Source organism: Peromyscus californicus, unplaced genomic scaffold, assembly GCF_007827085.1.
Source record: "Peromyscus californicus insignis strain IS unplaced genomic scaffold, ASM782708v3 Scaffold_2__1_contigs__length_46816999, whole genome shotgun sequence".
Lineage (NCBI taxonomy): Eukaryota > Metazoa > Chordata > Mammalia > Rodentia > Cricetidae > Peromyscus > Peromyscus californicus.
Window position 1 is genome coordinate 3,053,910 of NW_026294540.1, and position 24,443 is coordinate 3,078,352.

General features: G+C 52.9%; 1 protein-coding gene across 1 annotated transcript in view; it reads right to left on the bottom strand.

Moving 5' to 3' along the window:
- Window positions 1-15,730, bottom strand: part of Grk3 (G protein-coupled receptor kinase 3) — a 96,970-nt gene extending 81,240 nt beyond the window's left edge. The window contains exon 1 of the mRNA XM_052754992.1: window positions 15,527-15,730. Coding sequence (XP_052610952.1) covers window positions 15,527-15,639 — 113 coding nt within the window. The 5' untranslated portion in view covers window positions 15,640-15,730. The remainder of the gene's footprint in view (window positions 1-15,526) is intronic.
- Window positions 15,731-24,443: the final 8,713 nt, after the last annotated feature.

Consider the following 24,443-nt stretch of genomic DNA (forward strand, 5'->3'; position numbering starts at 1 on the left):
TCCAAACTTTAAGTCCCTCAAAAAGCGAAACCGCAAGACTTGGGTGTTTTGTTTTCTACTGTGCAGTTGCTAGAGATTTTCCACAAACAACTCATTAGGCACACAACCCAGGACCAAATATCCAAAGTCACCATGGAAACTTTGCCTCGCTGTGTAAGCCACCAGACCACACAGGCTGCAACCGTAGGCTGTGTGAGTGTCTCACCATGCAGATGGGGACCAGCTCCTCCCCAGCCTCCTCCATCCCCCAGCTCCTCCCCAGCCTCCTCCATCCCCCAACTCCTCCCCAGCCTCCTCCATCCCCAGCTCTTCTCTCACCTCCTCCACCCCCAGCTCCTCCCCAGCCTCCTCCATCCCCCAGCTCCTCCCCAGCCTCCTCCATCCCCAGCTCTTCTCTCACCTCCTCCACCCCCAGCTCCTCCCCAGCCTCCTCCACCCCCCAGCTCCTCCGCAGCCTCCTCCATCCCCCAGCTCCTCCCCTACCTCCTCCATCTCCCCAGCACTCAGTCTCCCATATAAATCCCACAGTCGTGAACAATTCAGCACCCACAGTCTTTGTCCCTGAAAGCTCACAGGCCAGTGAAGCTGTGTGACCTTAAAGCTCCTTGTGCTACTCCAGCAAGAGCTGGACAATCAATGCCATGTTGTGCTCTGTGTGTGTGTGTGTAGTGTGATGCGAATGTATGCCCACATGTGTGTTCCAGCACATGGAGGTAAGAGGTCAATGAGTTTCTTCCTCTATCATGTGCTACTGTTTTTCTATTTTTCTTCTCATTCATTTGTTATCCCATTTATCTACTGATTGATTGATTGATTGATTGATTGATTGATTGCAACAGGGTCTCACTATGTGACCTTGGCTGGCCCAGAACCGCCAGGCTTTGCTTCCCAAGCAATGGAAGATGTGCACTGACATGCCCACACCCCGCACGTAACACCTTTTTTGAGACTGAGTCTCTCCCTGAGCCTGGAGCTCACAGATTCCATGAGGTCAGCTGGCCGGCCATCCACAGGTATCCTCCTGTCTCCACCCCATGCACCAGGGCTACAGACAGGAGCCACTGGGTGCCTGAGTGCTGACGACACAAACTCTGGTCCTCCTAGTTGCACCGCAAACCCACTGTCCCAGTCCCCTCTTTGCACTACATCAAACATACTTGAACTTCATTACCCAGGGTTCCAAGGGGCAGCACCGGACTGCACCTTGTCCAACGCTGTCCCCCTGCATCTCTGCACAGCTTACCCTAAGGGGGCCCAAATAAACAACTCTCTGACAGGACAGTGCCAGAAGAGTAGCTGGAGACTGAGATCTGAAACCCGCCAATCCCAACTGGCCAAATGCAGCCTATGAATGAGCCTCTGGCATCCAGGACCCTTCATGCTGAGGGGGCTGTTCCTCACCATCCTCCACCTCCATCTGAACAGAGAAGAACCCAGACAGCCAATAGACAATGCACCTCAAGAATTAGTGGGGTCTCAACAGTGGAAGCTTTACCAGAAGGGACAGCTCTTCCACATCACTTCCTTAAAATGAGGTTGGTTTGCCCTGGCTCCTCCCCTGCTCCTGCTGGGGATGCATCCCAGGCTGGGGTCCGACCTGGAGCAGAAGCCCACAGGAAGGGCAGGGAGGACGGCAGGGGCAGGGAGCAGCCATGGAAGCAGAGCCAGCTGCTCACTGGCTTCTTGTCCTTGCCAAACCCAGGGTCATGAGAAGCCGGGCACCAGGGCACACACCGGCAATCCCAGAATGGGAAGGAGACAGGAGTTCCCGTGCTCCAGAGCCACCCAGCTCAGCCTAATCAGGGAGCTCGGGGAGAGACTCAGGCCAAGAAATGAAAAAAGTGAATGTGAAGAGCAGCTGAAGGAGACCAGCAACAGTGACCTCTGACCTCCACAGATGTATACACACACACATGTGCATGCTCCCCTACATATGAATGCATACACACACACATACACACACGTGCATACTCCACCACACACGCAAGCATACAGACATACACACACGTACACACTCCACACACACAAGCATACACACACACACACACACACACACACACACACACACACACACACACACACACACCCTGGGCCCTTCCACAGTGATCCTGATGTAACACGATCTTAAACCACACCCTGCCCAACAGCACTGACCTTCAGTAAACCCTGAGGGCCCTCAGCTTCCCTTTATCTCAGTTTCTCAGACAACTGACACCAGTGAGGCCAGGCCAGCAGCCAAGTGTGACATCCTGTACTGACACTGACCGGAGCCTTCAAGTTACTTTTCAAAACAAAATGAGCCTCCCAGGAAATGTCCTCCCAAGACTCCAGGAGTCCAACCCCTACTGCCTTGCCCTGAGCCCAGTGGGTTCTAGCCTCCTGTCTCATTAGTCACCAAGAAATGGTTCGGTTCCTCAGCTAGTATTTTTCTCACGTAAGGTTCCCCAGAATTGTTTAGAGAAAATGATTCTTGAGTCAGATATAGTGGTGCACACCTTTAATCCCAGCACTCGGGAGGCAGAGGCAGGCGGATCTCTGAGTTCTCAGCCAGCCTGGTCTACAGAGTGAGTTCCAGGACAGCCAGGGCTACACAGAGAAACCCTGTCTCGAAAAACAAACACCAAAGCCAAAAAAAAAAAAGACCAAGAGTCTCACAGATTAAGGAAAGCTACTGAACCCAATGTATCCAAGTCTGCAGTTTAAAATAATGTCATCTCCTAGGACAATGGTTCTCAACCTTCCCACAACCTTTTAGTACAGTTCCTCGTGATGTGGTGACCCCCATCCACAAAATTATTTTCCTTGTAACTTCATAACTGTAACCTTGCTACTGTTATGAATCATAACGTAAATACCTGTGTTTTCCAATGGTCTTAGGCGACCCCTGTGAAAGGACCATTCGACCCCCCTGAAGGGGTCGCGACCCACAGGTTGAGAACCACTGTCCTGGACCTGTGTTTTTTGCCCAAACAAATGAATCCAGGGGTTCCTGATATCACGAGCATAAAGAACCTTGTCTTAAAGTTCAGCGCTTTGGATATCGACCATACCGTATACAGGATAGCAAACTCTCTCTCTTTGGGGGGCTGGGTGGGGATTGAACAGGACCTAGTATGTGTCAGACAAGGGCTCTCCTGCTGAGCTATATCCCCAGCACTCTCCACTAGGCTGCCTGCTCTGAACTTTGTCAAGGTAAGTCACGGGCCTTCGACCTGTGAGCCTCCAGCCTCAGCCTCCGAGGTAGCTGGGATTCCAGGCCTGCACCACCAGGCCTTGCTTTTTTAAAAACATATGCTCCCCTTGGGAGGATGAGGAATATTCAGCCGATAGCCATTCATGTGCTCAAAGTCTCCTGCCCTGCAGGGCCTCATCTAGAGGAGGCCTGGAGAACTCGGCCAGGACAGTGGCTGTTCCCGTACTGTGCAGGACTGCAGCTACTGACCGGTTCCACCGTGAGGACAAAGAGAGAAGCAGGGACAGGAGGCGCTGGCTTTTCCAGGCCAGGAGAACACAGCAAATAAACGCGCAAAAGGCCAGTAATTTTCCTTTAAATGCAGGGAGACAGACGCCACAGTGGGACTCGCTCGCCTCCACGGCACTGTGAAGACTCCTGAATGCCCACCACAGCATCAGGGCCGATGCGTCTGCTGGAAAGAAGCACCTCCCTCCCGAGTCTGTGAGGAGAAACTGCCCAGCAAACACTGAGTCACTGACAGAAAGGGCCTGCACCCTCAGCACTGGCCGGGCCGCCTCCTCCCTGAAGCATTGTGAGCCTGGCAGACACATCATTAAATGAGTATCGCCCAGCAGAGAAGTGAGAAGCTAAGTCACCCCATCCGAGGACAGTCACCCCATGCACCCCTAATCTGAAGACCCAGAATGCAAAATACTCCTGAATCTGAAAGCACTGTTTGTTTTGATACGAGGCCTCAGTAACAAGATGCCCTTTAGGGCCACGGGTGGGTAATGGGCATGACCCAGAGAGCTCTGCGATTAGACTCGTGTCCTATCTCATTATGTACCTGCAAATATTCCGAAATCTAAAAAGATAAATCCCCAATCCGGGGACACCTCTGGGCCAGGCGCCTCTCCTAAGGGCACTCAGTCTTTTAGGCTAGCGTTTGACAACTTGGGTCACATGAGAACTTCAGGTTGGGGTCTTCACATCCCTCAGTCTCCCCGTCACAGTCTGCAGTCTCAGGGTTTGCTTAGGAGAGCCCCATGTGTCCCCCAGGCTCGCAGACGTAAGTTCCCTTGCATTCTGATATAACGCTTCTAGGACAGCATCATTAAATGCTCTGGAACTTGTTTCTGCACACCACGTAGAGGGATGAGAATCTTGCGTGATAGCGACTGTCAGAGCCCCCCCCCCCCCTTCCCCGACAGCTCAGTTACTTGTTCATAAATCTAATCTGTGGACTGTGGATGCGGCTCCCTGGGTTTGTCTACTTTTGCAATCTCGGGCTGGTTACTTTGTCTCTTCTGAGTCAGTGAGGATCCACTGACTTTACAGTCTTCACTGACTTTGTTCAGTGGTGGGGACGGAACTGAGGGCCTAGTCCCCCGTTGGGCGAACGCTCTACCACCCATGAGGTCCCCAGCCCCTGTGTTTTCTGGAATGAACAAGCTCTCTGGACTGACATCTGCACACTGCTGCACCTGCTCTGGAAGCTGTCGCTCTCGATTATCCAGGGTCTCTTTAGGAAAACTTTGCTTCTCCTCCTACTGGTCTTAGCAACCCATCTGGAAACACGTTCATCGCTGTGGCATGGTGGGGGATGTGGGGAGGTTGTGTACATGTCACAGTGAGCATGTGGAAGTCAGAGGACAGGCAGCTTGCCGAAGTTGGTTCTCTCCTCCCACCATGGGAGTCCTGGGGATCGAACTCGGTTCACCAGGCTCAGCCACAAGCCCCTTTACCTGCTGAGCCAGCTCATAGGCCTTCGAATGATTTTAAAATAGAAAGCAGTTGCTTGGGGGCATCTTAATAAGAAGATGGGGGGGGTGACAGTGTGCTTGGAGTGAGGCTTGTCTGACCCAGCCAGGCTCTTCCTAACCCCCCCCCCCCACACACACACACACCAGGTTTTCTTCATTGGCACTGCAACCCTAGACCTCAAGGAACTTCAGCAAAGCTCTTTGCACCAGGAAGTTGTCAATGCAGAACACTGCATCTGTATGACACTGTCACCGTCCCCTTGTGTGTGACAACCGAGGCCCTCCCCCTTGAAAGAATACAGCTAGCACCTTCACACCTCGCCATCACCACAAAAATCCCCAAACCAGGCTGCTTGCCCAGCATGCACCAAGCCCTGGGTTCCACCCCAGCACCACACAAACAGGGCACGGTGGTGCATTCTGTAACCTCAGCACTCCAGAGGCAGAAGTCAGAATACCAGATATTCAAGGTCATCCTTGGCTACACAGTGAGTTTGAAGCCAGCCTGTACTACATGAGATCCTGTCTCAAATAATAATAATAATAATTATTATTATTATTATTATTATTATTATTATTCTCAGCCAGCAAGAGTGGAGTATAAAGACACCCAGAGTCCATCCTTAGCAATTACCAGGCTTGGGGGCTTCCCACGTTCCCTCCATTTCTTAAGGTATTTTAAATCAAATCTACACTCCGTTGTTTGTGTTTCTCAAAACTGTGGGCATTTCCTCACACGGACATGGTGCACTGTGCCCCGCCCCGCCCCAACCCCTCCATCCCAGAAGTAACTGTGACTCCTGAAGGTGCACAACCCTCTCCCTCTTCAGGGCCAGCCTTCCCATGGTTGTGGGGCTTGACTCACGATCTGGTCAAACCCACCTGTCCCTGATTGTCACCCAATGCTGTGGCTCTGCCCTGACCCAGAGCAGTTAAAGAAAACGTTAAATTCAAGTCTACGACACAGCATGGAATGAGTGACCAACAGCCACCAGCGAGCGAGTCTCTGAGGGTCTCATGTGCACGCATGTACAAAGGGAAGTGAGAAGTCGGTGTTGTGGTGGTTGCTTTCCTGCAGGCCAGTCTACACGTCAGGTCCAAACTGTTGCAGGAAAGTGGAGGGGACTATGAAACCACAGGACTCCGTCACCTCCTCCTCAGTGGGCTCTGCCGTCATGTGCACTGACTGCCCCAGACAGATGGGAGAGGGCCACAAGCCGGGCGCTGAGGAGAAGCCGCCAAAGGGAGCCGCCCCAGGTCTGTGCAGCGGCCGTCAGTCTACAGCACAGAAACACAGGCAGGCATCTGTTTTCACGTGGATCCAAGCATGCCAGCCAGACGCTGATCAGACCCTGGATGTGTCTGCTGGGGGGGAGGGGAGGCAGGGCCCCACTCTACACATCAACACTAACTCCTTCCCACCCGAGGGTCCAGACTGCAGTGCCCAGGACACCAGCCAGGGCGTGCCCTGATCTACACTTCAGGTCGTACTGACGAGACCCACTGCACTGCTCTTTTTCCAGTCAGGGTGTCTTTGTAACAGAAGAAACAGACTGGAGGGCTGGAGATCACTCGGGAACGCACTCACCTGCCTTGCCAGAGTGAGGACTTGAGTTCCGGTCCCAGCACTGGAGAGGCGAGCCCTGGCCAGCCCCCCTCATGGGTGAGCTCTGCATCAGTGAGTGACTTTGTCTCAACAAACCAAGGTGGGCGGCTTCCGGGGGACAAAATCTTTGGTGGACCTCCGGCCTCCACATACACATACATGCAGTTCCATGTGCACCTGCACCTGCACACACACACACACACACACACACACACACACACACACAGGCATGCAACTCATACATGTGTGACAAGATGTGCAACCCACACCACAAATTTAGTCAGAAATAGTGAGGCCACATTTCGGGTGTGCAGCCCCTCCCTCGGCTTGCTGTCACAGGAGTCCAGGGTTGAGTGGACCTGTGACTCACCACCAAGTCCCTCAGGCAGGCAAGTGAGGCTCTCTCTCTCTCTCTCTCTCTCTCTCTCTCTCTCTCTCTCTCTCTCTCTCTCTCTCTCTCTCTCATACAGCTAGGCAAGCGCTCTGCCGCCCCCAGACCCGCCAGACACCCATACTTCACAAAGAGGATACAGGCAGAATATCACAGCCTTCGATGTCTCTGAACCTAAAACACAGACTTCGGTATTTAGCAGCCACATGAAGAAGGTTGATTCATGGAACTCTTCGTCTAATTTTAACTTAAATCCCTATCAAGAGCCATGGAGATACAGGTAGAAACCCTGGACGAAACAACTGCAAACCGTGTAAAGTCTTCTTGCAAGGATTTCTTCTATGTGAAATACTAGACCCCCAGCTGGCAGATCACACGGCAGCACACACGAGGGTGTGTTGCTCGGGAATATGATTCAGGATGCTGCACTGGATGGGAGAGAGAGCGTCAGCACTTGCCTAGTTCCTGAGGTCCGGGTCACACCCAGCTCTGGAGACAGCAGAGCTTGGCTGCAAGGATTCAGGAGAGTAGAACCCGCCCTGGCTAATGGGATGTGTGTTTCTGAATCCCTGAAATGCTCCTCTTACTGTCCTCACGAGGCAAGGTAGCTCATCAGTACAATTAGGGCCCACCTTCCTCATTAAACACGGAAAGCCTTCTACCTCACAGGGCACCCGCTTAATGCAACGTGTGTGTGGAACCCACACCTCACTCCACATTCTAATTCGAACCTTGGTCAGAAAACTGACAACCACAGATTTTAAAGCATTCACAGGGCCTAAAAACCTCTTCCTAAAAACAGAACTTAGAAGTAAGCTGGCCCCACATTCAACACCCAAGATACCGTACCTAAAGTAGTCATGGGGATTTTATGTCTGTCTTCTTGACATCTTTGTGAATTTTAGGATTCTCATTTAACGGAGCCACTCCTGTACTTTATGGATTACAAGGTGACGTGCACACCTCATTGTACACAAGATGACAAGGAACCAGAGACCTTCCCATGAAAGCCAAGGCAGGCTGGGGAGCTGCCATACTTGGGAAGCTGTGTTCTGGAGAACCCCAGAGGGGCAGGAAGAACCCAGCATTCGGACTGTACTACAGGACAGCCCTGTGACATTACAGACATTCCAAAGGTGTCAGAGATGTGTGACTAGACTGGACTGGTCGCGCTCCAAGAGCCCTTCAAACACGAGAGAGTCAGACCCTGTGGGTTTCTCAGTCTGCTCAGGTCTAAGAAAGAGTGGGGGGAACTGCCCTCTGCTCACTCTCCGGAGCCACCCAGAGCATCACACCATCACTCCTGGCTCATGTCAGGGAAGGAAGGGCACCAAGTCAAGAGCAGAAGACCTGTGGAGACCCCAGATCTCACCCGGAGGGATGGAGGGGTGCAGGGGGAGAGAGAAAGGAGGGAAATGCTATGTAGAAGGTTCTAGACACACAAGGCCACACTAGGCAGCTCAAAGAAAAAAGCCAAGGAGGCATCTGGGATGCACACACACTTCTGGTTCTAGGGCTCAGCAGCTGTTCTTCCCTGGCCTAACTTTTTCATCCCCCCAACTCTCCAGGGTTCTGCCTCCATCTCCTCCAAGCAGTCTGGCACCAAGCCCCCAATACGCTGCTTCACATCTAAAGCAGTCTAGTTTGAACTACACACGCGCACACACACACACACACACACACACACATACACACACACTCTTCCATTGCTCCTCCTTTTTTTGAGTTTTGAGACAGGTTCTCATGTAGCCCAGGCTAGCCTCTAACTCACTATGTAGCAAAAGAAGGCCTTGAACTCCTGACCCTCCCTGCCTCCACCTCCCAAGTACTGGGATTACAGGTGTGGACCACCACACCTTGCGTACAAGGTGCTGGGGAATCAAACTGAGGTTTCCATGCATGCTGGGCACATGTTTCTGCCATCACATGCTTCTGCCAGCTGATCCACACTCCCGGCCACTGTCATGCGCTTTTTGAAAGTGTAGCGACGCCCTGTGCTGCGCACAACCCCAACAACCAGACAGTATGATGGAAAACCGCCTTCTCCTGTGTCTGACTGGTCAGGAGACTTCCCGTTTGTTCCACGCTCTACTAATGAATGAATAAAAATACTTAGGACAGGGGTTTCTGTGGGAGCAGTTTAAGGTCAGAAATGAGTCGGTATGGTGTGTGAGAGGTGGGGAAACTGAATACAGGGATCGGAGACTTCCCAAGGCTCCCCTAGAACCTTCCATTCTACTACATTCATCGCCGATAGGAGAGAGGGCCCAGGAGGCTGATGGCCCTTGATGGCAGAGGGCTCTCAGGTCACTCTGCATGGAGGGCTTGGCCACCTCCTCTCATATGATCCCCACTTCCTGTTCCCAACACCATGGTAGGATGGAGCAGTATCAGACTAGTTCATAGACCCAAGGCAGAGTCCAAGCTGACCTTCACCGACTACCAGGCATCCAGATGGCCTTCACCAACTACCAGGTATCCAGATGGCCTTTACCAGCTACCAAGTATCCAGATGGCCTTCACCAGCTACCAGGTATCTGGATGGCCTTCACCAGCTACCAAGTATCCAGATGGCCTTCACCAGCTACCAAGTATCCAGATGGCCTTCACCAGCTACCAGGTATCCAGATGGCCTTCACCAGCTACCAAGTATCCAGATGGCCTTCACCAGCTACCAGGTATCCAGATGGCCTTCACCAGCTACCAGGTATCCAGATGGCCTTCACCAGCTACCAGGTATCCAGATGGCCTTTACCAGCTACCAAGTATCCAGATGGCCTTCACCAGCTACCAGGTATCCAGATGGCCTTCACTGACTACCAGATACCCGGATGGCAGAACTCTTCTCCTGTAATGCCACACACAGAAAGTATTTAAATATGTGCATGATTTGGTCAAAGCACAGAGGACCCGAAAGATGATTTCTACAATTAGAAGAGACATTTACAGGATATGAAGACCGACCCACAGAGCAATCAGAAGGCCTGGGAATTCCACTTCTGCATGATGAGACTAGAAAGGAAGAAGGAAGATGTGAGAGACTGGAGAGGCAGAGGCAGGAGGACACCCAGCTCCCCCAGACACCAGTGGCACAGGAAGAGCCGCCTCAGCCCGGCACACAGAAGGCCCTGAGTTTGGACCCCCAACACCACATAAAAGCCACGTGTGATAGCGCATGTCTAACCCCAGATCTGAAATGAAGGTAGAGACAGGTGGAACCCTGCAGATTGCTGGCCAACCAGTCCATCTGAACCAATGAGTCTCAGGTTCAGCAAGAAACCCTACCTCAAAAAATAAGGTGGAAAAGCCAGGCGTGATGGCACACGCCTTTAATCCCAGCACTTGGGAGGTAGAGGCAGGTGGATCTCTAAGTCTGAAGCCAAACCTGGTCTACATAGTGAGTTCCAGGCCACACATACATGCCCAGTGTCTTAGTCAGGGTGACTATTACTGTGATGAAACACCGTGACCAAAAGCAACTTGGGGAGGAAAGGGTTTATTTGGCGTATGCTTCCAAATCACTGTTCATCACCAAAGTAAGTCAGGGCAGGAGCCTGGAGGCAGGAGCTGATGCAGAGGTCATGGAGGGGTGCTGCTTACTGGCTTGCCCCCATGGCTTGCTCAGCCTGCTTTCTTAGAAACACCAGCCCATAGATGGCACCGCCCACCATGGGCTGAGCCCTCCCCCATCAATCCTTAATTAAGAAAATGCCCCACAGGCTTGCCTACAACCTGATCTTATGGAGGCATTTTCTCAGTCGAGGCTCCCTCCTCTCCAGTGACTCCAGCTGTGCCAAGCTGACATAAGACTATCCAGGGCACGGAGTTCGTCACTTCTGTTCCTACTGCCGGCCGGTGTCTACAGAGGGACACAGTGACAAGGAGACGGCCATGCTCACCTCCTTTCCCACCGGGAGCCTTTCACACCTATCATTCTCTAATAAGAGGTTTTTTGAAATAGTGATTTTTATTAAGAATAAAGCTAAATACATTATCTTTTCCTAGAAATGGAAGTTGGGGGGGGGGGGGGGTCAGCACCGACTTTTTCTGAGCAAACGCTCAGGTGGAAACCCTGTCTGGAAGCTGGGATGAGGCGATGCTGACCACAACTCCTTACTACTCCAGCAAGGACGACCGCCACGCTCTTTCCCTGTGTTATCGAACCTCGACCTCCTTCTGGGGAACAAGGCTTCACCTGCAGATTTACTTGATCATAATTACCCTCCTCAGAGGCCCCAGAGGAATTACTGCTCTCTCACAGCCTCTGAGGACAGTCCTGATATCCCAGAGCTGCACCAGTGACTAAGATCTCCTAACACGACCTTTCTCCAAACTAAAAACAAAAGGTTTCATCCACTCCCTGTACAGTAAGAGGTGAGAGTGTTGGCTAGTCTGTTCAGCTGGGGGAGGTTCAGCCGTGCAGTGGGTAGATTGGGGAGCCCGGATTCACATCCTGTATCCCGTACCCTGGATCCCCTGCCTTCCCGTCCCTGGTATTCTTGAGCATGTGTGAAACAGGAGAATGGTGTGCACCTGCTGTGGCTACCACAGCGACACTTGAGGCGCCAAGGCTGGAGGAGGAGATGTTGCCAGTGACGTTATTTCCTGTGCCATTACCTAGCAGACACCGTTCCTTTGTCAGGGTGTTGGGGGCCCCAAGGAGAAAAGCCCCCTATTGTTCCCAATCTCACTTCTCCCCTTTGCCGTCCATCCGTCCACCTGCTGAGGAAGACTTTCACAGCGTCTCCTCCAACCCCGACACCCTTCCCCGAGTCTCATCCTTGTCTTCCTGGGGGTCTGGCCGAGCCAAGTTCTGGGCAAGTGCTTCCAAAGATTGTCTCTAAGAACAGATCATCAAAACAAGGACTGCCTGTACCTCAGAGGGACGCACGGGGCCCTGGATTTCAAGCATTTTACAGTGTTGCACTGGGCAGGTCCCAAATTGATTGCTCCAGAACATCTGTTACCAAGGACCGGCAGCTGTGAGCATCCCGTGCCTCTCCAAGTCCCTGGCACAAATTAACTTTGACCAAGAATGAAATAAGAGTGGAAAGGTCACGACAAATTGCCTTTTGAATTTGTGCCTGTTGGGAAGAAGTGCTTCCTCTCTTGGAATGACTCCTATTGAAGACGAAATACTTTATTCCCGAAGGCTCTATGGGTTTGTTTGTTTGTTTGTTTGTTTGTTTGTTTGTTTGTGGTGCTGGGGATGGGAGCTTTGCAGAAAGCCGCCACCCGGACACTTCCCACCCCTATCAGTACTCATCACATTTTCCAGGTTAGACTGTGGGCACAGAACAAAACCAGGAGCATCACAACGTGTAACGGCAAAGAGCCACACCCTTTCCACGTTTGTGTGACAGACAGGAGACGCAAACAGCCATGGCACTTACGTGTTGCCAAGCGCGGACAGCTCTTCACCAGTCATGAGAAAGCGCTTCGAGAGCACAATGTGTTCCACAAACGCAGAACCACAGAATCCAGACGCCGCCGGTCCGGGGTAGAACAGAACAGTGGGGCACCCACACTTGAAAGCAAAGCTCTTGCCCAGGTCGACCCACTGTGTCTTGACTATTAGAGGCCTAGTGGGGAGGGCTGTGTGGCGTGTCAGAACATCCCCACACCGGCCTTCTGAGAAACGGGTCCACCACTGCTACCAACTCAGGAGAAGAAACAACAAACAGGGCCGGGGAGATAGCTCAGAAAATCAAGAGCGTGAGGACCTGAGTTCGGATCCCCAGAACCCACATAAAGAGGGACAAGGTGGCACACATCTGTACTTTCAGTGTTGCTGTTACAGCAAGATGGGAGATAGAGACTGGAAGTGTGGGGGTCAGCTGTCCCGGCCTATGCAGCAGCGAGCAAGACCTGGCTGACAGGGCGGAGCGTGTGGACTGGTAGCTGAGGTTGCCCTCTGACCCACGGTCTCAGCCATGTTCTTTCTGCTCTCCCGGTTATTCTGCATGAGTGATTGACAAGAGGGGCTTCCTAATGCAGGGCCCAACATCGTCAACATCGAGGAAACAGAAAGGGTTTCTCAGGGGAAGACTAAGCCTCATTACTCAATTTCCTTCAGCCACATGTGACTCCAGGTCAACTCAATAACATTCTGTTTGGAAAAGGTTAACAGAGAAGCGGACCCAGTGTGAAGAGCTGTCTTAGTTAACGGCTAAGTGACTAAGAGCCCTGACTCTCGGGGCCTTGCCTGTGAGTTAGATTCAATTCAATTGGATCATTTCTTGTCACTGAGGCATACAATGGACACAGTAGATAAACGCACTGGTTAGCAGGGCTGCAAGAGTCACAGGCACCACCTCCAAAAGGCCCCATTATCAGCTCCATTAGCTCAACAAATGTTTGGGTGAACTAAAGCAGAGATGTGATTTGAACAGATAGTCAGTCTTCAGAGGATTTACACCCGTCGGCCCGTTAATTGAATAATATGTCAACATAGCAAAATGTTTGCCTCTTGCCTTCTGGGGGGGGTGGGGGGGAGGCCAACTCTCCCCTGGGCTCAGTGTTCCGTTTTCCCAGATTCCTTATAACAAGCAAAGGAGGCTGGGCCCTGCAGACCAGTTTCGTTATCGTTAACACGATACTACTGTCTGGTTCGGTTGAAAACTGGGAAGAGGCAGAGTCGCTTGAGATCAGGAAGCAGGAAGAATTCGGACGGTGACCAGATAATTAGTTGGAAATAAAAAAAAAAAAAATCGATAGTGACAGACCAACAGGCAAGTTCAAATACATGTTCCTCGTTAGGCAAACACGTCTCTAAACAATGTCTTCCAGCAGCCAAACCCTCACAAGGCACCGGGAGGGACTGTCATCGGGTGGTCGTTACTCTTAAGGGCTGAAGTCACTAAGACAGACAGACAGAGGACAAGAGGGGGACCGACGGCCTGATTCAAGAGTCTGCCTGAAAACTGGCCGCAGAAGAGCGGTCCTCGAGCGCCTCTCCCTAACCTGATTCTCCTGTTGACGTCCCTCAGCCTTAGAATGCCGGGGCTTTGTCAGCTCAACTGCATACACCACCACTTCTCCTTCGAAAGGAAGCATGACCAACAACGAAGACCGTGGGAAAACAGAGGTGTCGGTACAGGAAAGTGAAGGCCCCAGGCACTGTGGTGTACGCCCCGGGGTGAGAGTGCAGAGCAGAAGCCCAGCTAGGGTTCAAAATACCAAGAAAAAAAAAAAGAGATGAGCAGAAGGACCTTCCTAAATTTAGTCATCGTCTATCCCCCTCCCCCACAGAACTCCCCATGAGTTGTGATTTATTGGTTTTATATATAGAAACCATACATATTTAAGATTCCCTGCCCCTCAACAGGGTGGGGGCAGAGGAAAGGGAGGAGAGGGTGAAGAGGAGCTTTTTCTTGTCCCCCACAGGGGGAGTTTTCTACTGAAGTTTGAATCTGACTTGGGGAGTCCCGGGTCTTCCCCCTTCCCACTTACTAGGGATTCCAATCAAGTCCCATTTCCAGTGAGCTTCAGACAGGTTAAACTCCAGGAGGGCGTGGACTGACCACAGTCCACTGAGGTCCCCCCTCGTGGATGGTTTGCTCTGTCAGGGAGCAACATACCCCCCAAAAACAGCAAGGGGCCAAGGCTTGGAAGGGAAGGCAAGCCAAAAATACCCAGGCAGCGCAGCTGTGTGTACAGTATGAATCTTCCCAGCAAACACAGCACAGGGATTTGATGCTCCCTGGATCACGGGGCTCACAAACACACACTTGGAAAAAAATAATCTGACCATCGCTCAGCAGTGAGCGGTTCTTTGGGGGCTGTGCATGTAGACTGCCTACCTCGCACATGTGAAACCCTGGGTCCCATCCCCAGCACCTCAAAATACGGAAAGAATAAATATGTCTATTTTCCTTTACATCCAGGTAACATTGGTGCCCCATGGGTGTGTCACACTTGGCTGTTTCAACGGGGGAGCAACTTTGGTTTGGATCCTTACAGAATTGCATGGTTCAGGGGTGGCCATAAAGTCAGAGCCAATTTTACTGTCAACTCCGGGGGACTGTTGTTGTGCAGGGGGGGTGGGGAACCACACCATCTCTGCAACTAACCGGCCGTGGGGTCAGTTAAGAAGGGAGCCCTCAGCCCTGCTCTGGAACACCGGTGGGAACGCCCTGGGACAAGTCCAGCCCTAAGAAGCCATCACACCCCGGTAAAATCAATAATCAATCGGCGGGGGGTAAAAGGGCAACTTGGCAGGGAGTCGCCAGCCAGGGCCAGTTCAGCGGGAACCTATACAGTCTTGCAAGACCGGGCTGGACTCAAGCACTTCTGTCATCCTTTCCAGAGAGGGCAGGCCGCCAGGGGTCCAAGTTGAGTTAAGCGGCTCAGGTGAGGGAGCGGGTGACAGAGCTGGGAACGGGAGGTCTGTCTTACTGCTGCGGAGCGGTGGGGTGGTGGGGGGAGGACAGGGGGGAAAGGGGGTCCTGCAACCAGCCCGGGACAGCGGGGCAGAGGGGAAGGGAGGGGACTGGAGGGATCGGAGAAGGCGGGAGAGGACCGGAGGGGACGGGAGGGGACGGGAGGGCACGGGAGGGGACCGGAGAGGGCGCGGAGGGCCAGACCCGTACCTGGGCTCCGGTAGGACGACCTTCTTGCTGGCGCGCGCCGCCGGCGCCGCCTTGCTCTTCTCCATGGCCATCAGGTAGCTGACGTCGGCCAGCACGGCCTCCAGGTCCGCCATGGCGGCTCCGCAGCTCCCGCCGCCCCGACGGGGCCACGGCGCGCCCGACGCGCGACCCCGACGCGGACCCCGAACGCACCGCCCCTTCCGCGGCTCCGCGCCCCAAGCCCGGCGGCGCGCCCCCAACCGTCCGCGGCCACGCGCTCCTGACCCAGCCTCTCAGGCACCAGGGACTTCCTCTCCCTCCTCCCCTCCCTCTCCCTCCTCCCTTTCCTCCCTCTCCTTCTCCTCACCCTTAGCTCCCCGGGGCGCAGCCCAGATTGCCCAGGACGCGGGGGACCATGCCAGGAGGGCTCCAATAGCACCCTGTCAACCAGGCACTTCCAGGAGTTACCCTGGAGCGGCCTCACCTGTGCATTCAGGTGATTGCCAAAACCTGATGGAGGTCAGAGCTACTCCCAGGGGGGGTGTCCCCAGCCACTAGCCCCACCCTCGACCTCCCTCTGTGAACCAAGCCAAGAGAAACCCGAAATAGTGGAGAAAGTTGCTTGGCTACTGCTGCGCAAGGGTGAAGCCGGGTGAAGAGTCCCGCCCTGGAGCAGAGCTGTCCCTGGGGGCCCAGCTGATGAAGCACTCTGGGTTCAAGGTCACAGCCGGCTTGCACTCAGGTGAAAGGCCTCAGGGTGTGTGTCCAATGCGGGGCGGGGGGGCCTTAGGGCATTCTGGCTCTTGCCGGCTGACTACCAACTCAAGGGGCACAAGAGGAAGCACCTCCTTGAGAGCTCTGCTCAGCCTCCTGAGTTTGCAGGGAAGTAGAACTGAGGCCGAAGAACTGAAGTAGACCCTGGACAGTAGGGAATTTCCAGGGGCCTGCGCCTTCCATGGTGGTGACCTTTTCACTACCCCCTCCCCCGCAACCCTGCCTGGGTCACTACTTATTTTTCTGCCGCCGCCAGGCACACAGGTCCACATTCAGAATCCACCCGGCACCCATTAAGGGCCCAGAAGATCTGAATACGTCCTCAGCTTGAAGTGTCTTTACCCAAGCGGTCACTCACACAGCACAGTGAGCCCCCCGGTTTGGCGAGAACTGGTGTCAACATTCTGTCCCTTAGTCGAGGGGGTGGTTACGGTCAAGTTTTGGCTAGTTCTGGGGCTGTCCTGGCAGAAGTGGCTTGGGTCTGCTGTCACATGACCCAGCTTTTGTTTTCTGACCTCTCTGTTTGCCAACTGACCAGTTTGACCAGAAGTTTCTCCAGCTCCGAGGCACAAGGGGGAGCAGAAAAGGTGGAGAGGGATGGGAAGGCCCTGAGGAGGAACTGGGTCTGCCTGGCACACAGCACGGGTATCACCCCATAGCGCCCACTGTACATGTAAACCAGGCAGAGACAGGCCGAACCCATCTTCACCTTGGACTTTCCACGTCCACCTCTTTTTCACCCAAAAATAGGAACACAGAATGTCTTGTCCACCCGAAGTGGAGGGAGGGGTAAGTTCCCAAAAAGCATGCTGCCTTTTTTTTTTTTTTTTTTTTTTTTTGGTCTGAATCACTATAGTTTCTCCCCAAAAGGTTGTGTTTTTAAAGTCATCCCGGGGGTTTTACAAATAAACCACCCTCCGGCCTCACTCATTTTCTTGACCTTTTTTGACCCGAGATGCTTGTTTTTGCTGAGTTCTTTTTCCCAGTTGTAGTGTAAGCTAGGAAGACGCCTGCATTCAGAGCCTTGGTCTCCACTCAACGGCTGAGAGACATCAGCAGCAGCATCTCGGCTCTCTCTCGTGGCTGTGTTTTCTCGTGACGACCTGGCAAGGAGACCAGTTACAACCAGATCTTTTGAGTCCACAGAAGGGGGACAGACAGCACTTGGAAATGTTCCTTTGGGCTGGGGAGAGGGCTCAGCCTGGAAAGAGCCTGCCACACAAACATGAGGAGGACCTGTGTCCGATCCCCGGACCCCACATAGGATGCGTGGTGGGTCCATGCTTGGAATCCCAGCACTGGGGAGGCGGGGCAGGCAGAGCTGGGGGGAGGGCTCACTGGCCAGCCAGCCTAGCCGAGTTCGTGGATTCCAGACCATCAAGGGGCCAAGCCTCAGGAAACAAGATGAGCTCAGCAAGTGAGGGTACTTGCCGCTAAGCGTGATGACCCGAGTTCAGTCCCCAGATCCCCTGGTGGAAGAAGAGAGCTGACACCTGAAAGGTGACCTCTGACCTCTGCATGGGTGTGTACATACACAATAAGTAAGTGTAATTTTTTTAAAAAGTGCCAATTGGGAACAACACCCAAGTTTGTCATCTGGCTGCCCTTTTGAGCACACACACACACACACACACACACACACACACACACACACACACAAGTGAGCACACACATTGGGCAAGCCCCTTGCCTGACACCTAGCTGGCCCTCCATCAAGATCACCTCCTGCTCTGCTCACTCTCCCTTACTAGAGAAGATTCCAAACCAGCGACTCACAGTTACAGGCTGAAGCAGGAAGACCCCCCTTACCAAAAATAACATCTCCCTGGGGCATTTCAAAGGAACCAAAAATGGCAAAAGTGATGTCCATTTATAAACACAAGCAATTGCTTTTCCAACAGAAGGAACAGCATGTCCAAAAAGACGTGTCCCTTTTTCTGAGGCCCCTCATCATGTAAGTCAGCTGACCTCATGCCCAGGTACCACTTCTGGAAATAGTATTAGGTGGCCCACTCTGGCTTCCCTCGACTGACCGACTCCACCTCCCTCCTTCTCGTAGCGGGAACCTTTCGATGTGAAGCAGCTTTTCCTGTTCCCCGAAAACAAAGGGCGTTGATGACAGCGACATGGTTGTCATAACTGAGCCTCTGAGTCCTGTCATTAAACACCAGCATCGCCAGCCTGCAGTCACTAGAAGGATGCAGAAAACAAATGGCCACCCACGTGTGAGCTGGGTGGGCAGGACTCCCTGGCAAACGATCATGGCCCCGCCCCCTCCACCCCCAAAGGGCTGAAGCGCTCAGATGGCAAGCTGCTTCAGAGAATTGACAGAACTCCAGGGTTCCCACACAGTTCGCGGTGTGCTCTCTCTCTCTTTTCCACCACATTGCATCATTGGTGGGGAGAGGGGGGTGTGGCTGAGAATGGCACACTCCAGTCACGGCTCCTCCGACAGTGGCGAGAAGTCTCCGTGGGTAAAGACACTCTGTCAAACCTAAGTTCCGTTCCTGAGACCGACATGGTGGGAGTGGAGAAACCGCTGCACGTGTTCCTTGGCGCTCACACATGTACACACAGGAGAGATTAGTAAGTGTGAAAACGTACTTTGGACCCACCAGATTCTAGCAGCCTCTGACGGGAAGAGCTAAGGAGGGACAAGCTGGTCTCACTCACCTCATGGTCGGAGCTTGCTGAGACTACACATGATCTCTGGGCGATGAAATGAAGAGGGGGTGATGCAGAATGAAAAATTAGTCACATAGCCGGGCTGTGGTGGGGCACACCTTTAATCCCAGCACTCGGGAGGCAGAGGCAGGCGGATCGAGTTCGAGGCCAGCCTGGTCTCCAAAGCGAGTTCCAGGAAAGGCGCAAAGCTACACAGAGAAACCCTGTCTCGAAAAACCAAAAAGAAAAAAGAAAAAAAAGAAAAATTAGTCACAAATGGGAGTCAACTCCAATCGGAAGAGTTTGGACGCAGTAGATGTGACACACACACACACACACACTAAAATCATACCGCTTCCACTGACGCCGCTGGCTGGAGAAATCTCTCCAACAGCAGGTCCCTACCTGTAATTCTAGCATTAGAGAGGCAGAGCAGGAGGATGATGGGGCAGGTTTGAGGCCAGCCTGGGCTACACAGTGAGTGTGAGGCCAGCCTGGGCTACACAGTGTGAGGCCAGCCTGGGCTACATAGCAATGCTCTATTTCAGAACACAGAATACAGGAGATGGTAGGTAAAGAACAAGTTCAAAGACTGGAATTCAGGTCCCCAAATTCATGAAGAAACGCCACACATGGATGGCGGCATCTGTCTTAATACAGCCCTGGGAGGCGGATACAGGGTTGGCTGACAGGTCTGTTTAAGCCCTTCGGTGAATGTCAGGTTCAGTTATTTTTCTCAGAATCCAAGGTGGAGAGTAACTGAAGAGGACACTAATGTCAACCACTGGCCTACACACACACACACACACACACACACACACACACACAGAGACAGAGAGACAGAGACAGAGAGACAGAGAGACAGAGACAGAGAGACAGAGAGACAGACAGAGAGACAGAGAGAGAGACAGAGAGACAGAGACAGAGAGACAGAGAGAGAGAGACAGAGAGACAGAGACAGAGAGACAGAGAGAGAGACAGAGAGACAGAGACAGAGAGACAGAGACAGAGAGACAGAGAGACAGAGACAGAGAGACAGAGACAGAGAGACAGAGACAGAGAGACAGAGAGACAGAGACAGAGAGAGACAGAGAGACAGAGACAGAGAGACAGAGAGACAGAGAGACAGAGACAGAGAGAGAGACAGAGACCATGGCACAGCTCAGCAGTTAATATCTCCTGCTTCTCCCAACTTCAGTTCCCAGTGCACACATTGAGCGGCTCCTCACAGCCCCTTGTAACACCAGCTCTGGGCATCAGGAACTCAGGCTCCTCAGTACCCAGGACATTCACGATTCTCACTGTCACTGGTCCACGAGGGAAACAGGCTCTCTCCATCAGCAGGTTTTCAGCTGAACACACCTAATCCTGTACTCCAGTGCCTGCGCCACAACACTGCCTATACAGTTGCTGATGGCTGAGTGCCTTAAAGACTGATTCTTGCCTCAGAGATGCGCTCTCTGAAGATTACCTAGGAGGTGACAGAGGCCTGGAGATGCAGCTCAGAGGTGAACCCCAGGGCCCTGGGTTTAAGGCCCAGCATTGCCAAAGAACATACATAAAAGAAGAAAAAATTTTACTTAAAACATAAATGGCCGGGCAGTGGTGGCGCACGCCTTTAATCCCAGCACTCGGGAGGCAGAGCCAGGTGGATCTCTGTGAGTTCGAGGCCAGCCTGGACTACCAAGTGAGTTCCAGGAAAAGGCGCAAAGCTACACAGAGAAACCCTGTCTCGAAAAAACCAAAAAAAAAAAAAAAAAAAAAAAAAAAAAAAAAAACCATAAATGGACAGAACAGGGCATGGTGGCGCACGCCTTTAATCCCAGCTCTCGGGAGGCAGAGGCAGGCGGATCTCCGTGAGTTCAAGCCCAGTCTGGACTACAGAGTGAGTTCCAGGACAGTCAGGGCTACACAGAGAAACCCTGTCTCAAAGGGAGAAAAAAAAAAAAAAGCAAATAAGCAAACAAACAAAAGCAAACCTTAACAGCCACTAAAAGGATTTTAGTGGCTAAGCCCTGAGCACCGGGTCCCTGCCACAGCTGAGTCCTGCCCTGCTCATCCTCGGCTTAACGGGATCTGGGAGCTTCCACGCTGTGAACAGAGTGGGTGTAATCCTTCCTATACAAGAAGCACTCAGAAGAGATGCTAGAGAGAGAAAGAACTCAATGTCCGAGGCCAAGAACCCCCAGAGATGGGATAGCCTAGAGAACATTCCAGAGGGAAGTCTGTCCTACTTTCTGTGTGGTTTTGTTGGCTGATATATACAGCAATACTGAGCCTTTCCCGTGCCCTCATGACAAGATTGGAATTGGGAGTGTGCTGACCCCAGGGAAGGTGGAGAGTCAGGGTCCACACCGAGATCCACCCAGGACAGGAGGGCATGAAGGATCAGGGTACGTGCCAGAGAGCAGGACCTGGGCAGAAGTACATGGGGCACAAAGGAGAAAGCCTATAGGGTAATTAGATACTCAGTGCTGGGTAAGGGGTGGTCTGAGCCTTTCCATAGGACCTGAGTGACAGGCTGGCCTCTGGCCCTTCCTTCTCTGCCCATTCCCCCTGAAGGCCCACGTGACATTCCCCTGAGAAATGAGACCAAAATCAATCCTACAACAACCCGCTCAGCCCCCAGCCTGCTAAGCACCGCCTTGAGAGACATCCACGCCACCCTCTAATAAGCATCAGGCATTTGGGGGCCGCTGGACTGACTGCCCCATCACTGAGAGGCCACCTGCTCTATCCCTGGCCAGCAGTTAACAATGACTCACTCTGCCTTCTAAGTAGAGACTTGAGGTCCCTTCCCAGGAAGTGTGGATGGCCCTGGATCCCCTGGGAACCCGGAGCAGAGCTCTGGATGGAAAGGGAATGGAAGACAGGTCAAATCAGCTGACCCCAGAGGCCGGAGGTCCTGAGTGGCCAGTGAGGAGAAAGGTGGACCACCTGGTGGGTGGCTGAAGCTCCTCTAGGGGCAGAAGGAAAAGCGAAAATAAGTCATTCCTCCCGTTATTGCCAGGTATTGTCAGTGATGAAAACGGTAATTAAGGTATCAGCCTGCGGCCCGCTCCCCCAGCCCCTTCTCAGCCTGGGTCTCAGCAGCCAATGCCAGGCGTGGGAGTTTCGTCCATCTTCCATCCTAGACGCCTATCTTCTCCCCCTACCCCGCCTGCCCCCCCACCCCAGCTGAGGACCGAACCCAGGGCCTTGCACTTGCTAAAAGCGCTCTACCACTGAGCTAAATCCTCAACCCCAAACAAATCTCTGGGAGAATTCTTTTTTTGTTTGTTTGTTTGTTTGTTTGTTTGTTTGTTTGTGACAGAGTTTCTCTGTGTAGCTTTGGTGCCTGTCCTGGATCTCGCTCTGTAGACCAGGCTGGCCTCGAACTCACAGAGATCCACCTGGCTCTGCCTCCCGAGTGCTGGGATCAAAGGCGTGGGCCACCGCCGCCCTCTGGACGCCTATCTTTGCTTGGCTTCTCACTGCACAGCTCTCTGCTGTGGGGTGTGTGCATGCATGCGTGCATGTGCGCGTATCTGTCTGTGTGCATGCTGGCTGCCGTTCCTCTAACAGAAGCCTCTGGGAAGCAAGCTTGCAGGCCTGTTAGGAGTCCTTCCCTGAGCTCTGCCCCTGCTCTCTTCCTCTCTCTGGCCCTTCTAGCCTCAACACTTTCTCCTTCTCTACATCCTCCTTAATCCAAACGGGTTTTGCTGGGTGTGGGATGCATGCATGCTCTCCAGAGGCCAATGCGGGAGGGCGGGCTTTGAGTTTGGGGCCAGCCTGAGCTACGAAGCTAGACCCTGCCTCAAAACACAAACACACAAGGCTACTGGGAGGATGGGGTAAGGGCTGGGCTGAGAGGTGGGAAGAGCTGCCAGAGATGTGAACCAGTGAGGTCAGGCCTCATGGCTGGGCACACAGGCTTACCCGAGGGTCCCTTGTACATAATCATTTCTGGAATCAGCCGAGCGCAGAATTTTGCAGTAGCCGTCCAGACTCTCGGAACCTAGTGGTTCTGAAGTATAGCCCTGTCAATTCCAAAGGACCTTGTGCTCACTGGGAAGATATGATGCGTTTGGACCTGCTCCAGCCCCAAAGCCCCAGCCCCAAAGCCTTCCCTCTTGACCCTGCCGACAGCCACTGTCAACCTTCAACTCACTATTCTCATAAATTTTGGGAGGCCTACCACATGCCAGGGAGTCACACTCCATTCACCAGAAAGTCAGGCGCTGACATGGTAATTAAGTCAAGAAATCTCCCCTTGAGTCCCTCAAAGGGCAAGTAAGGACTTGGGTATGATAGTGACACCAACGGCCATCCATCCATCCATCCATCCATCCATCCATCCATCCACAAATCCCTGTGCTCTGGCCATCACTCATTTAGGGAAATGTCCTAATTTATAGGGAGCACAGCCTTACCCCCACCCCCATTGTCACGAAATAACTTTCTAGCCAGGACGTTAAAGTCAATTGATTGTTTGATGAAAGGGTATTACATGGCCAAAGGGCACAGACGTCCTGTAATAAGGCTATTCACAGTGTGTGTGGGTGTGTGTTTGGTGGGGTCATCTCTGAGTAGATGCCACTTAAGCCCAGAATTAAAGGATGAAGAGAGGGTAGAATGTAGCTCAGTGGGTAGTGTTTACCCTGATCCACCTCCATATACAAAGCCCTGGGTTCGATCCCCAAAATCATCTAAACCAGGCATGATGGTGCATATCTGAAATCCCAGCATTTGGGTGGTGGAGGCAGGAGGGCCCAAAGTTAAAGGTCTTTCTGGCTATATAGTATATTTGAAGCCAGCCTGGGCTACACAAGATCATCTCTCAAAGAGCAAAATGAAGTAAAAGATGCCAGGAAATGGTCTGGGACCCTTCCAAGGGGACAGTGGAGCAGGGAACAGGGACATGAACAGGTGCAGGGAAGGGATGAGACACAGGCCTGGAGGCCTTCAAGGCCCAGAGAGCATAGGGAGGGACGCAATGCCATTCCATCACCCTGTGAAAAGAACTGGTTTCCTTCCACACCTTTAACATGGCCCCAAATGAGGCCAGAGAGGGGGTTGGGGGAGCCAGACCTTTCTGCAGGGCTCTACCCCATAAACTGCTTTAAAGGGAACCCAGGAAGCAAACAAGACAGCTCTGTCCATCAGCCTTCATTTCTCTAAACAAGCAGCAGCAAGCAGGCTGAGCCCATCCTGGGAAAGCAATTCCACCCAGGAAGTAGTCCTTGGAAAGAGAGAGGAGTTGGCTAGGCCTCCTCTCAACCGAAGTGGCTGCGGGACCCATGTGTACTATGCAAATACAGCCACATGCAAACCAGACCTTGAGCCGATTGGCCCAGGGCCAAAGTTCTCCAGGTCGCTGCTGCGGAGCAGGGAGGGCAGAGACAGCACTGGCCTCTTGCCTTGGCTTGCCTGCTCCACTCCCGTGGCTCCACCAGCCCTGTTACTGCCGTGTGGGCACACGATCAGGACTTTCCCAAGCTGAACCCTTGTTCTAGAAGCA